The sequence below is a fragment of the Parus major genome, chromosome 7 (genome assembly GCF_001522545.3).
Source record: "Parus major isolate Abel chromosome 7, Parus_major1.1, whole genome shotgun sequence".
Lineage (NCBI taxonomy): Eukaryota > Metazoa > Chordata > Aves > Passeriformes > Paridae > Parus > Parus major.
Window position 1 is genome coordinate 26,398,833 of NC_031776.1, and position 13,992 is coordinate 26,412,824.

General features: G+C 46.8%; 1 protein-coding gene across 4 annotated transcripts in view; it reads right to left on the bottom strand.

Moving 5' to 3' along the window:
• Positions 1-4,209: 4,209 nt before the first annotated feature.
• Positions 4,210-13,992, bottom strand: part of LOC107207445 (myosin-M heavy chain-like) — a 44,830-nt gene continuing 35,047 nt past the window's right edge. For all 4 annotated transcript variants that reach the window (XM_015634523.2, XM_015634528.1, XM_015634521.1 and 1 more), the window contains 5 exons: positions 9,765-9,939; positions 8,832-9,036; positions 7,793-8,415; positions 6,725-6,870; positions 4,210-5,924 (listed from right to left, as the gene is read on the bottom strand). In XM_015634523.2, coding sequence (XP_015490009.1) covers positions 5,129-5,924; positions 6,725-6,870; positions 7,793-8,415; positions 8,832-9,036; positions 9,765-9,939 — 1,945 coding nt within the window. In that variant the 3' untranslated portion in view covers positions 4,210-5,128. The remainder of the gene's footprint in view (positions 5,925-6,724; positions 6,871-7,792; positions 8,416-8,831; positions 9,037-9,764; positions 9,940-13,992) is intronic.

The window sequence follows — 13,992 nt, forward strand, 5'->3', positions numbered from 1 at the left end:
TTCACTGCCTGTTTATTGTCACTTCAGACTGGCACTTCTGGTTTGCATTGGTTGGTTAGCACTGGGGGCTTGCCCTGCCCGAGGAGAACGTGGCTGTTTGGAAACCAGCCCTTTCTTGAAAGGAGGAATACACTCCTTGTCTGAGTGCTTGTTCACCTGCACATTCACACTCTGGGTGTACAACATCTAACCTGGGGAAAATGTAAGAGCCTGAGCTCTGCAAGGTGCTCTGCTCCTGGAAGTCTTCCCAGGAATGTGACTGGCACTGCAAGGGAAGTTCCTGTCCTCGGAGGGAAGGGTTCAAACCACTTGGGCCTCCACTGCAAAAATCCTTTGCCTGGTTCCACGCAGAGAACCTTCCCTGAAAGGGCTGTTTGCAGACTGCGTCTTCTCAATTGCAGCTGAGATAATTTCTCTGGGATGCAAAGCCTGCACTGGTGGAGATCACACTGGGGCAGGATTTGAGCTGGAAAGTTGCAAATTATTATGGTAATCCTTGTTAATGGATCTAGAGCCATCTCTTCAGCTTTCCAGCTGTGTAACTGCTCCCAGTCAAGCCTGGGCAGAGACCAGTGCTGAAGGATGCTCTGCCTGTGTTCGCATTGCCCTGAAGTGTTCTTCCATCTCTGAAGAACAGAAACTCCATTCCTATCACCCAACCTCTCCATCATGTTGTAGAAAGGTTTCCCTTAAGGGATCACCTTCAGCTTCCCAGGGGAGGTGTATTCTTTTCTAAGCAGTGCCCTTAGGGCTTGCCTGGTGATTTTTGACTGTACAGCGTTACAGTAAAAACTTCCTTTTTTCTTCATTGCTTGTACCTATGTCTGGTCAGATTGCTGCTCTGCAGCAGCATGTGAGAAATAAGGCAGTTCTATCATCCGCCTGATCAGTACAACATTTTCCTCTTTCATACTCCACTGTAGTGACAGGTCACTCAATGATGACAGGGAGAGCTTTGAATATTTATCTGATCTCTGGGAGGACAGTTTCCTCCATTGATTTCAGTTCCAGGTTTTTCCAGTTTCAAGTCAGAGAATGTCAGCCTAGTTCCAGCTAAATCTTACCGAGTTCCCCAGAATGCATGTAAGAGGAGACATCACAAAATCAGAGTTACTACTCTGCTCAGAGCTGCCTCATCCATGACCCCTGAAGGGATCTTTGACATGGTGCTAGAAGATTTAAATGTTTTTCCCTTTGAACATGTCAGGAACAAGCAAGACATTCAAAATTCACCAGAATCTCCTACTGGGAAAAAAAAAATAAAAATTCTGGGAATTCTGCTGCATTATAAATTAACATGCAGGAAAGTCAGGAAATCTGAGATGATATCTTTTTTTCAGGATTTGGGCTGTGCTGAGGTCCATCTCAGTCTCCAATGACAACTTCTTGCTGCCAGACCAAAGGTGGTTCTTCCTCTCAGATGTGTTCTTGATCAAACAGTGGAGATCCACACTGAGGACCCCTTCCCCATCTGCACTTCTGTTAAGGACAAGGAGAGGATCTCTATTCACTAAAGCAGAAGTGTCTGCCCTCTGAAGTATTTGCTCTTTATCTCCATGTGTTTTCTTCAGGCTTTCCTACCCAGCCTCATGACTCATAAAGGAGCTATTCCTTCTTTCCTTGGGACCTGAGCTCATAGAGGGCTCTTAATCCAGTGTTTTGTCATCTCATGTGTCTGCCTTCAGAGCTCAAAACTACATGGACTCTAAAGACTGTCTTTTGTTGTTTTCCTGGTAAATGACCAGTAAGGCTTATACTGGATTCCTTTTAAAGGTAATTTATGAGTTCTGATAAATCAAGGGACCAACTTTGTCTTTTTTCCCCTGACAAAAGGGGTACTTCCAGAAAGGTCTGCTTGTAGTACCTGGGTAAGTTCTGTGGGCAGGAGTCTTGAAAAGCAATCTTAGTATTATCAGTCATGACAATGAGAGGCATAAAAATATTACAGAGACCTAGGACAGCCAGCTTGGAACAAATAATTGCTTTCTTGGCTGGCAGACAACCCTGTTCCAAGTACCCTGGGTTATAATAGCATTTTGTCAGTTTGTTAATCAGAGATGGAAAAATACAGCAAGACTAATCTCCATGGCTGCCAAGTAAGATGTGTACATGTGATATTGAAAGACCTGGAACTTCCCAGGAGAGGGATCATCTGGTTCAGAAGGGTGCCTGAGGATTATGGAAATCTACTGCCTTGTCAGTGTACTGACACTCTTGCCTTTCCTGTGCTGCCTCACCCCACACCACAGGCACTTGCAGGGCCACAGGGATTGTTCCCTGCTCGTGTCCCCTTTCAACACCTGTAATTTACAGGCAGGCGAGCAGCTGCACACACCGGCTACATAAAAGGAGCATGTGTTGGAAGCACAACTTCTGTCCAGTCTGACAGGTTCAGCAATCCCACTGTTGCTTCCTGTAGCTGTCCCAGATCAAAGGGTTTGTACTTACTGTTCTTTGGCCACAGGTTTTTCAGAACAGGGCTACTGCACCAATTACACGTCCTGCTCGTAACTCAATACCCGGTGATTATTTATCGACCTTCTTCTTGGGAGAGTTTGGTTCAGAGGAAATAGGCCATGATTACAAGAGCCTGGCAGGCAGGTGCTTCCTGTGATACCCAGAAAAACCCTGAATCTGACAAATTGAACAATCAGCCAAACATAAGATTGATGCTAAATATCAGACCTTTTACGTACACTTATTGTTCTCTAACCTTTTTGAAAGCCAGGCTGGCTGAAGGTATCTTGATTTAAAGATATGACTGTACAAACGGTCCACCGGTGGTTTCAAGCCTGAATTGATGTGGAGAAAATCACTGTGCTGAAAAGTAATTGAAAACTTTCCAGCAAGCAGCAGCTTTGTGTGGCTATGAAAGCCACTCGCTGCTTGGATAAATTGGGCTTTTACTGTACTCATGCCTTCTCTTGTCAGAGGTGCCCCAGAGAAATGAAGAGAAGGTGGCTGTGCCATTGTGGTCTTGGGAGACAAAACAAAGGTGCTACAAGCTGTTACTTTTTGCATGTGAGGTGAATGGGGTTTGAAGGCTTATAGATGAGATCTGTCATGGCAGCATAAAAGAACTCTTCCTCTAGTAGCACTCTGCTCAGGCATCTGTCTCTGTGAAAAACAAATGGCAAACTGAAAGCAATGCCTGGTGCTCTTCACTGGCTGCTCAGTGCATATTCTGGGGGAACAGTTCATTGTCTAGTGATTAGAAAGAGGTGGAGGGAATTCCAGCTCACCTGAGGGAGCCAGGCTGCTGCCCTGAGAATCACTTTGACAGCTATTGCTCACTACAGAGCTCAGCTGTGTGTGGCCGTGTTCCTGTCTCGGGTACCCTCCAGATGATGCAAATCTTCTCATTTCCTCAAGGACAAGACAAAGCACTAAAATACTGGATGGTGCAGAGCAAGAGAAAATACTATCAGTAGGCACATGTCAGTGGTGTCTGCCACAGTGCCCAGAGCAGTGCAACAAGCCCTGGCAGCTGTGGCCAGAGGACAGAGCACTGGGCACAGTCTGAGGCTTGTTCAGATGCTGGGTCAGTGGTGACTTTACAAGACCAGGGCTATCTTTGTGAAGATGGCTTCTGTCTGCCTTCACTGGTGACCTTTGGTGCTGGTTGATCTCTGGAGAAATACACAAATGTGCTTGTGTGAATCCTGTGAAATAAATGCCTGTAACAAAAATATTTTGTTGGTAGTGAATAATACTGATTGGCTTTGTCTTTACCCTGTGGGCCTGAAAGAACATTTATAGGCTGTTCTCCCAGATCCATGGACCAAAATTTAGGCTCCTTTAATTTAGCCTCCAGGCTGAAATCTGGCCTTTGCTGTGTAAGTCACAGCATGACATTTTGCAAAGCAGCGGTCAGTGTTAATGTCAGGCTGAAAAGGTTAAACCCTTGTTTGCCTTTTTACCATTGTTCAGCTTCGAGTCATTTCCCTGCTGAGCAACTGAGAGAGGCTGGATCTTATGGGGCAGTTATTTGTGGCCTCAGTTCTGGCTCCAGAGCAAAAGGGTTTGTGCCAGTCTCTTGTTGTCTAGTGAGAATCTGAGTAGCAGGTTTGTACCATTTATCCAGTCTCATTTGGAGTAGCCCTGAATTCTGCTCAGGGGATCCACGGATCATTGCTCATCTGAATGCCACCCATATTAAATGGAGTACATACTCCAGAATACAAATATTAAAAAAATACCCACCTAAAATAATTGAAACATAATTATTAAAACATTTTATGTTACTCTACAGTACAATGTAAATTGTTCCTTTCAATTACATTTTGAAATACACTAGATTACATCATTTAAATAATTGCAAACTCTTAAATTCACTATCAGTGGTAGCAGACCTGTATTTACATATACTTCTGAGATATTTCAGATGCAGCATTATGTTCCAGTCCCTAAGTCAGTTAAATAACAGACTGTCACTGGGGGTGTGCTGCTTTTCCACAGGTTCTACACATATGTGGGGTTTATGTGTTTGCTCTTTTTTCTCTTGGAATTTTTTTTGTTTTGTTTTTTTTGGTTTTTTTTTTTTGCTGTGTGCATGCAGCTGAATCTGAGCAAATTGATACCTATTTGATTTGGATTAAAGATGAAAGGCATTTCTTTTTAAACAAGTGTTTTGACTGAATATGGAGAGGTGAATAATTAAACACAGTCCTTAGGAGTAGTGGTGGAAAACATAGTTTTTTCCAGCTTTTATCCTGTGTTGCATAATACTGCACCTAATTTTGCTGAGTACCCGGACTTTATCTAATGCTGATGAAATATAGTCAATAGTGGAAACCTCTCTCTTTGTCAAGACTGGCTTTCAACACGATCCATGCAATGGCAAGCATCATACATCATTCTCCTGCAGTGCAACATTAACAAGTTAAATTATTATCCTTCAGTGATCTCCTCCAGGGGAGCCCATCTCTGTATGTACATGAGCCACAAACTATTGTGAGTCCAGAGGTTGGAGACCAGCACCAGGCTGTGGTGTTTGCTTCTAGTGCTAGTAAGAGTCTTTGGGGACCAGGCTCCTCCCTGTATTGTCCATGGAGCAAGGTCAGGCCACTGGGGCTCTTGATGGTCTTTGCATGTGGCACTACTCAAGCCAAGCCTGCCCATGCAGGACTCAGGGCCTGGTGTGAGGAGTGCTGATCATGATGTTGGGCAGCGCGTTCCGCCGCTTCTTCCAGGAGCCCAGCTCCCTGGAGTAGCGCCTGATCTGCCTGAACCAGTGGTGAGTCCGTGCCCGGTCGCTGTCCCGGAACACAAACGCCTCCCGCCTGATCTCAATGAGTTCGAAGGTGTCGTCGCAGTCGGGATCAGTGGAGACAATGCAATTACTCAGCCTCAAGGGCTCCCTGAGCAAATGGAACTTTCCATTATTTTTGTCCCTGATGAGTACCAGCACTGCGTCCTTCACAGGCCCTGGCTCAGCCGATTCCAGGCTGGAATCGGACACACGCTTCATGTTCACCAGGAGGAGGACCTGCATATTCTGAAACTTCAGCGTCTTGCTGCCTTTCTTCACCCACTGGCCGTCGGGGGGCTGGGCCAGCTGCAGAGACCCCTCCATCACAAACCGCGTTTCCTCCCGCAGCCAACCGACAGTTTTGAGGGCAGTTTCTCTCATCTCGATGTTGATGACTTCCCTTTTCTTCTTGCTGTCCTGGCGAAAGGATCGGAGGGTCCACGTGTTCCCCTCCTGCTTGGTTTTCATGTTGATGTGCTCCAGGTGGGACTCGATGCGGCTCTTGGCTTCCCGCAGGCTGCCGTGGTCTGGGTGGTACTCGGTGGTGGCCTTGATGATTCTGCTGAGCAGCAGGGGGTACTTGGTGACCCTTTGCAAAGGGGCCATCAGGAAGGACCTCAAGTTCATCCGCCGCAGTGCTGTGTTGTCATTCTGGGAGACATTGAGGAATATTCTGCAGGGATTTAAGAAGACAGGATGAAACGGTGGCTGTTCTGCCAGCAGATGCTGCAATCCTAAATGCAAATGAACAGCATGGTGCTGACAGCTGCTGGGCACTGCAGCCCCCCCATTTTTAGCAACCTTGTGAATTCTGTCTTATTAAAGACTAACAACCATTTCTGCAGCTGTGCTCAGCTACAGAATCCTGATGAGGTGCCTAGGACACTTGCACATAACATCCTAACAGTCTTCTACTAAAGCATAAAATAGCAAGGGTGTGATCTTTCTCTGATACCCACTGACGTAAACATGAGGCAGATACATCAGTTTATATCAGATTGCATTAACTTGTAATGTCTTTCATCATTAGATTACAAAGCATATTAAACAAGAATTTGGCTGAGCAGTGGAAAGAGAAATGACTCGCCTGACATTGCCCAATAGAACAATGTTAGAAATGGGAACCAAATTCATGTCATTTGTGCCACAAAGTGGCTTTCTGCAATGGAAATCTGACCTTAGCTCCAGCATGGGGGCTGAGAGCTGATCTCAGCTGAGTATTATTTGGTCACTGGGCAGATATTGCACAAAGCACAGAGTAAAGCTGGGGACCAACTGGTTGCCTTAGTGAAGATACCAAGGACTGAATATTTTTTGAGAATAAATGATTGTCCTCACCCCAAGAGGGAGCAGCGTTAACTGAAGAACATTAGCATCAAACTTTGATCTAGATGGGCTGGAAAAGGCTTCACCCTCAGCCTCCTGCCTCTCTGTCTTCAAAGCCTGAATGAATATGCTCATCCCCTTTCTCACCTGAGCAACTCTTTCTCCTTCTCCAGAGCATTGAGCATATTCACAGAGGAGGACTGCTGCAGACAGTACGTCTGAAAGGCTGGCAGCATGTTTACGAATTCCAGGAATATTTCTCCGATGCACACGGTCATCAGGTCATCGTCCCCCTGCAAGTATGCAAAAGAGTCCTGCTCAGTTAGCACAGGAGAGGCACTGCCACGGGGCCTGCCTTCAGTCCTATCAGCATGAACTGCTGCAGGATCTGCTGAGCACCAGAACAAAGGTGGAGCTGGGCTCACCCTTCCCAGTCAAAAGGACTGATTACCCCTGCAGGTCCAGGGGTAATCAGTGCCTTGGGAGGGGAAGGAAAGCTGGTCTAACTGCTTGCTCTTCCACGTACAAAGAGATGTCTGCTCTCCTGTGGGCTCAGCCAGCTCATCAGAGCAAGGGCTTGAAGGTCTCTTAGTCAACAGGGTATTTTGTGGCCCCATGGTCTTATTTCTATTTCTCTGCCCTCTGACCACCATGCTGGTGGGACAGGAAAGTTCCTTGTGCAAAACAGGGTGCATCAGTAGAAGGAGCCATACACAGCTATAGAGCAGGGGGCAGCCTGCACTGCCTGGCCCCACAGACAGCCTAGAGCCAAGCTGCAGTAAACGGCAAGCCAAGGCAAACACAGCCAAGCCAGCATGGAGCCAGCCAGCTCAGGGCTGCCAGAGCACAGCCTGAGAGACAGAGCAAGCTGAGCACTGTGCCCCCATGGTCACATTCTTACCAGCATCCAGGCCAACTGGCCTAAAACTAACCTTGATAATGGGACCATTAAGACCTGTTAATGGGATAAATGAGCAAGACTGCTGATGTCAGCAGCATCACCACAGCACAGTAAGTCCAAAACCTGTAAGCTGGCACAGAACTACTGAAATCAGAATAGCTGAGAGAGCAAGGGACTAGATAACTGATAGCTGACCATAACCCTTAGAAGTCCTACTTCTTGTTCCTCTGCTCCACCTATGCTGCCCCCCTAATACAAAACCTATTCCAGTCTGCCCGGTCCAGCCCCTTTAGAGGGCAGAGGCAGTATCATACCTGGTCAAAGGCCTGATCAATCTCTTCTTGAAGTATCTCCAGGAAGTTCTCATTGAGGTCAATGAGCTCCTGGATGTTGCTGAAGATGCCCTGGAGCTGCTCCTGGCTCAGCAGGCCAGCCACCTGCATGGGGAGGTAGAACTCCTCTTTGATGATGCGCAGGTCCTCTCCATAGCTGGCCTCTGTGTTGACAAACTCCAGCACAGACTCCTTGCGCTCCGTCCTGCGCTTGCGGCACTTCTCGCAGAGATCAGCCCGCCTCTGGTTGCAGTTCTGAACATCTGTCTGCACTGGGAGGTCCCTTTCTCCACAGTCGGTGCAGGGACGGTGGGCTTCCCAGGCCTGCAGGGAGCTCAGAGTTTCAGATGCCCTGTTCCTCCACTTCCTGGCTGGCATCTGGCCAATGCCACTATCCGCCCTCTCCACATCCGCTGACTTGGTCCGGGTGGCCTCAGTGGGATCCAGGTCATCCCGGGCATCATTCACACCAACAATCCCGCTGTCAGTGCTCAGACTGCTGACATTGCTCCAGTGATGTCTGGAGCGGAGGAAGCTCCGTGGGGTGCGTCGGGTCTCATCAAAGCTGCCACCATGGCCAAGGTTGGCTTTTGCTACCACTGGACCTGAGAACAGACACAAACTGTTACAGGCACTGCCAGCTGCACAGAGCTCACCCAAGGAACTCGTGCTGGCACAGCCATGAATGGCAGGAACCCTGGGGAGACAGGCTGGCTCTGGTGAAACAGGGATTGAGCTGCCTCTCCATCCTGTTTTGCTGCTGAGACTGGTAAGAGCCAGAAGAATATGGCTCCCAGGTGAAGTCTGGGATCTGTCATCTCTGCACTGCCCATGCCTGTGAACTCATTTGGGCTGCCTCTTCCCATGCCATCTACCAGTTAGGGACAGAACAGAATAGATCCTGATTTCCTGCACACCAGGATGCTTCCCTCCCCTAGTTTGTAGAGTTACTCCACATTTACAGCAGCACGGCAGGGCCCAGCATCTGGCCCATGAGGCCCTGAGCATGCAGTGTGTGTACCATAGTCCCGCTCCTGCCGGCGCTTCTGTGCGTGCTGCCGCGCTGCAGCTGCAATCTTCAGCTCCAGCTGCTTCCTCTTCACCGAGTCTGTTGGCATCGGGTCACTGAAGTGTGGCCGCAGCCGGCACTCCCGCTGGGCTTTGGCACCATCCGTGCTCTCATGGCCAATGTCAGAGCTGGATCGGCGACAAGCAGGACTGGGGGTCTGCAAGAAAGGCACGAAAGGGTTGGAGCAAGGCTGAGGTCAAAGCATCACCTGGTTTTGCAGACAGTGGACTTCAGTTGCCAAAGGAGAGAAAAGTAAACTCATCAGCAATGGGATTGTAAATGTAGATCTGCTATATGATGACTAAGAAACCTTAGTCATCATATTTCTTAGCCCCCCTGAGTTCCTCTGTCTTGCTCAGCCCTAACAAGTAAGGACCCCTGTCCCTTTGCTGTTGTATAGCTCTGAGTACAGCAGCTCCAAGGTGGTTGGATCACGGTGTCAAATAACCATGAAGAAGTCAACAGAACAGCCCTGCCTATGGGTCTGTGCTCAGGGACCTGAGCTTGCTTGCAGCTGCCCTGTGAACGTTTCAGCACTGCAGGGTCAGGAAGTCCAGCCTCCGTGCCCTACCTGCACCAGCAGCTTGGCCAAGGGGGCACTAGGAGGGAATCTGTCTGAACCCCAGGACACACTTGAAGCCATGAATGGGTTATTGCTGAACTCCCCACATGAAATGCAGTGGCACATAGGCAGGGGCAAAAACTCACTCCTGTTTTATTAAGTGTAATAAAAAATGCTTCAAACAGTTTGATCACTCATAGGATTTGGTACCAGATTGCTGTCTCCCAGCCTGCCCAGTTCCTACAATGAAGGGATCCTTCAGAGCTTCTAACAAGGAAAAAAATCCTAAAGACACACATGAGAGGGGAATTCCTCTCCCTTACATTCCCTGCAGGTGGAGTGTCACTGGATGTCTCATTGCTTGGCTTGTCCTCCCAGGTCTCTGTTGCCATGGACATCGCTGTGGGCTGCTGGCTGTCCTCCAGAGGTGGGAGATCAGCTTCCCTCAGATCACACCGCCCCTTGGAGGGAGATTTGGCAGCAGTCTCAGCATTGCAGCTGCAAGGGAAGAAGCAGACTTCATTGAAAATCACAGATGCATTTCTCCTGCTGTTCCCGACACAGATGAGACTGAGCAGCAAGCCCAGGTTCAAACAACGATCTGCAACAGTTCAGGGAAAGTGCAGGCCAGGATCGTGACTGGTCTTGCATTTCAGGGGGTCTAAGCACTGCTCAGTTAAGACACTGCAAATTGGGTAACTGCACTCATGCTAGCAACAGTCTGGGTTATCCAGTCTCAGCTGTTCACAGGGCATTTTTGTGTCCATAAAACATGAGGTGCTCCATAGGGACCAGAAACACTCCTTTCTAAGTAGGCCACATCCATATTTGCTGCTATTTAAGGAGATGCTGCCAACACAGAAACCATATTGCTCATCTGGAAGAAAATCACTTGCTATAAACCATAATACTTTAAAGGGATTAGAGGATTAAAGGGGTATTCCCTCTGTTTTTCATCTCATATGATTCCAAGCCCACTGAAGTCATTGGGAAGTTACTATCTGTTTCCAGTGAACTCAGGATCAGGCCTTTTGGTGCACTTGAGACTTGAAAAGACTGGGAGTGTCTGTTGCTCTCACTTGGCAGTTCTGGGATGTGCTCATTCACGGCTGTCCAGTGCTAACAAGGGTCTGGCCTGGCAGCCTGTCCAATCCCACGCTCCCCTCTCTGTAGACAGCATCACTCTCCAGACAGACACAGTCTGGTGCAAAACCACTGACTTGACAGAGTAGTTGACAGGCTGTTGTTTGTGATACTATTTGTGATACATTTTGTTTAACAGGCTCTCTAAGACATCTTATTTCCATGCATAACAAAATCTGTTGGGAAGAATATTATTTTTTTTATTTTGGGTTTACTTAATTTTTATGGACTTGGATTCTTTTAAAAAGAAAGGTTGTGAGGACTGAATATGGATGCTTGTTTATACAGGAAGTCAGTGTCTGGAACATATTTCAGGTTCTGCATGTATTTTATGCTTAACAAAAATTTCCTATGAGAAAAATCTTCTTCTTAAAGGCTTCACTTGTGAACTTATGCTGGTAGGTCACACTGCTAATGTGCAATTCCAACAGTGTCAACTACAAGCAAACACATTAGACAGATGGGCATTCTCCTTGCAGTGAATGAAAGTTGGCTCCAATAACAAACCATCAGCGAATACTAAAATCACTGAAGAGGGAACAAATCCCCCAGAACACAAACTGGCTCTGTTGTCAGGCCAGAGAAGTTGGTTTGCATCTCTCCAGTGGATGCTTTTTCATCTTCCTCCATTTATGTTTCCAGGTCCCTGCTGACACAACCAATAAAGAGTTTAGCTATGGCTATGCAGCAACAACAGTGCCAACAGCAGGCTCCTGGCACTTGCTTTTTGCTGTCCCCCTCCAGGTCTCTACTCCCCAGCCTGTAGAAAGGTGATACCCAACATCACTGCTGGCAAAGACGAGTCTGTAGCGCTTACAAGGTGGCAGTAAGAGCAGTACAGGCACACAACAAGGCTGCGGTCCCACCATGGTACTGGCCTGGCCTGGTCTGGATTGAGAGGTTCCCGTCTCTTTCCTCCCTCCTGTCCCCAACCATGCTTGGGATACCACTCCTTAAGTGTGTGTAACTGTGTGGCCATGATCTAAAATGAGTCTTGAAATTGTATGGGTATAAAACCCTCTCCTCATGTATTCTCAAATAATTTCACCCATGTTTCATTGAGCTTTGTAAAGTATGAGACAGATCAGCTGGGCAAACCCATGGGAGGGAAGGCACAGTTTAAGCAGCAAGAAAACTCTTGAAGAGGACATACCACTGCCAGAAACAACCCTTTCCAAAAACTGCTCCTGCTTAAATGGCTCCTGGATAAATAACACAGAAAAGGGACCACGCTGGGGCACTGAGAGGCAATGGGATACATCCAAGGTTAGTAGCAGAGCTCATAAATGGAATATTATCTTCTTGATCACACCATCTCCCACTATACAGAAGATACTCTCAAGAGAGATGCTGAGCTTTCATTTGTCATTTTCACAGTGCTTCAAAATCATCCACTTAAATATGGGAAGCACTCCAGAGTATTGCTGCTCCTCTAAGTGAAGCTGACAGCAGCTCTCTGCTGATAGGGTCTACAGACCAGATGCCACCACTTATTGTGGTTCCCATAGCCCAAAAGGAATATTTAAAAAAAAAAAAATTAATCTCCAGACATGATCTGCAGTGGGAATAAGAGCCAATACAACCTAGAGAGCTGAGCTAAGGAAACATGACTGAAAATTGAGAAATTCAACCTACCCCATGGCTTGTGGGCTGGAGGTAAGAAAGGCAATGACGCAGAGCCCATATTGTGTGAAAGGAGATTTTTTCATCCCTGGTTTGACTGCTTTACTTCTTGGTATTAGGTCCCTCCTGCTTGTTGTACTGGCCATGTGGTCTTGGGACAAGTGCTGCCCAACACAACACTAGATCAGAGTGTGATCTGAGGGATGTGGGGAAAACAGGGAGGATACAAGCAGTTTTGTGGAACCATCTTAGGGCTGCTCCTTTAACCTTTGCCTCTGGCTTAGGAGGAAGAGAGGACATTGCCAAGAAAACAGGATATTGCCCCTTTCTCTAGTCCACTCCTCCTGGCAGAGATCTGTGCTGCCAACAGGGTCACACCATTGCATGCTCAAGCAAGTCAAGTGCCCTCTGCCCTCACAGAGGTGAGGAGAAGGGGGGACTCCATTATCTTTCCTTCTGTTGTATTAGATCCCTTATTGGGACAGGAGGTTGGTGTTGGTGTCAGTTTTTCCTGTTCTTCCCAAGAGAGGTGATGCACTTGAGCCAACAAAGGGAGGACTGGTTCGTTTTTAATGTGGTTCTCACCATCAACTCTGAATTTCATGGAAGTGGAGGTACTGTGGATGGTGTACAACTCGAAATGCACCTGATCTCCTTCACTGTCTCTATGGGCCTCTTCATGGTTTTATCATTGTCCAAGCTAGCAGTTCTCAGCCTTTTCCACATGTTCCTGACTCTCTCTGACTAATGGAAACATTTTTGTGCATGCCTTCCCTGCTGTCACCTGCCTTCCTGACTTAGAGTTCCTTGCTAGGGGAAGTTGGTATTGTACCCACTATTCTATTGTCACCCCATCACTCTTTTCAGGAAGTCTTCTTTCTTAGTCATGTCCTTGGCTAAATTGTGTGCCCTTCTGTTGTCACCATGTCCCTCATTTCATAGACGCAAACCTGATGTATTTGCATGTCCTTGTCCTGAACAATCCCCCACTTAAGCAATTTCAGAAAGTGGACTATATACTGAAAAGCTTACAGGATTTTCACCTAGATAGCAACAACCCTTCCCAGCCAGGACTACAACCTAAGTTAAGGGTATCCAGTCCCCCATGAGGGGGCTAAAGCCACCATAATTATGAGACTGATGATCAAATCTTCACTGACAAAATATTAAGTCAATTGAATGAATCTTAAGTAATTAACAATAAATTACTATGGAGACTGCTACTTACAGACAAAACTGCTTTGTAAAACTGACACATACACAGAAGCACTAGCAAGAGAAGACAATTTTAGCTATTTTACTCTGTGATGCGCCATCAGAACATCTCTATCAGAGGCTTGCTGAGCTGAGTATCTGTGAAAATGGGACCAAATCCTCACCTTTCAGCTAATTTCATCTGAGACTTAGAAAGAATGTGGCCTGGATGCCAGAAATCATAATTTATCACCCAAAATGCAGAAAAAAATCTCCTACCTCTGCAGTGAAAATAAGATGGAGTAGTGAATATTCAGGGACATTACCATGTCAGGTGAAAATGATGGAAAAATGATGAATTTCTAAACGAAGCAAACTGGAGTTTTCCAATAACCATTGCTTTGGCAATAGAAATTACCATTAATTATAATTACTCTGGAAAATAATAAAGCCAGGGTGGTTCCATCACACATAAAACTACCTCTCTATTATTGGAACCACTGTCATTCACATTTTTAGATCAACTGTCATTTTGGTGTTAATAAAAATTGCTTCATAGATTTTAACAAATCCAACTAGGCAGACTGAACA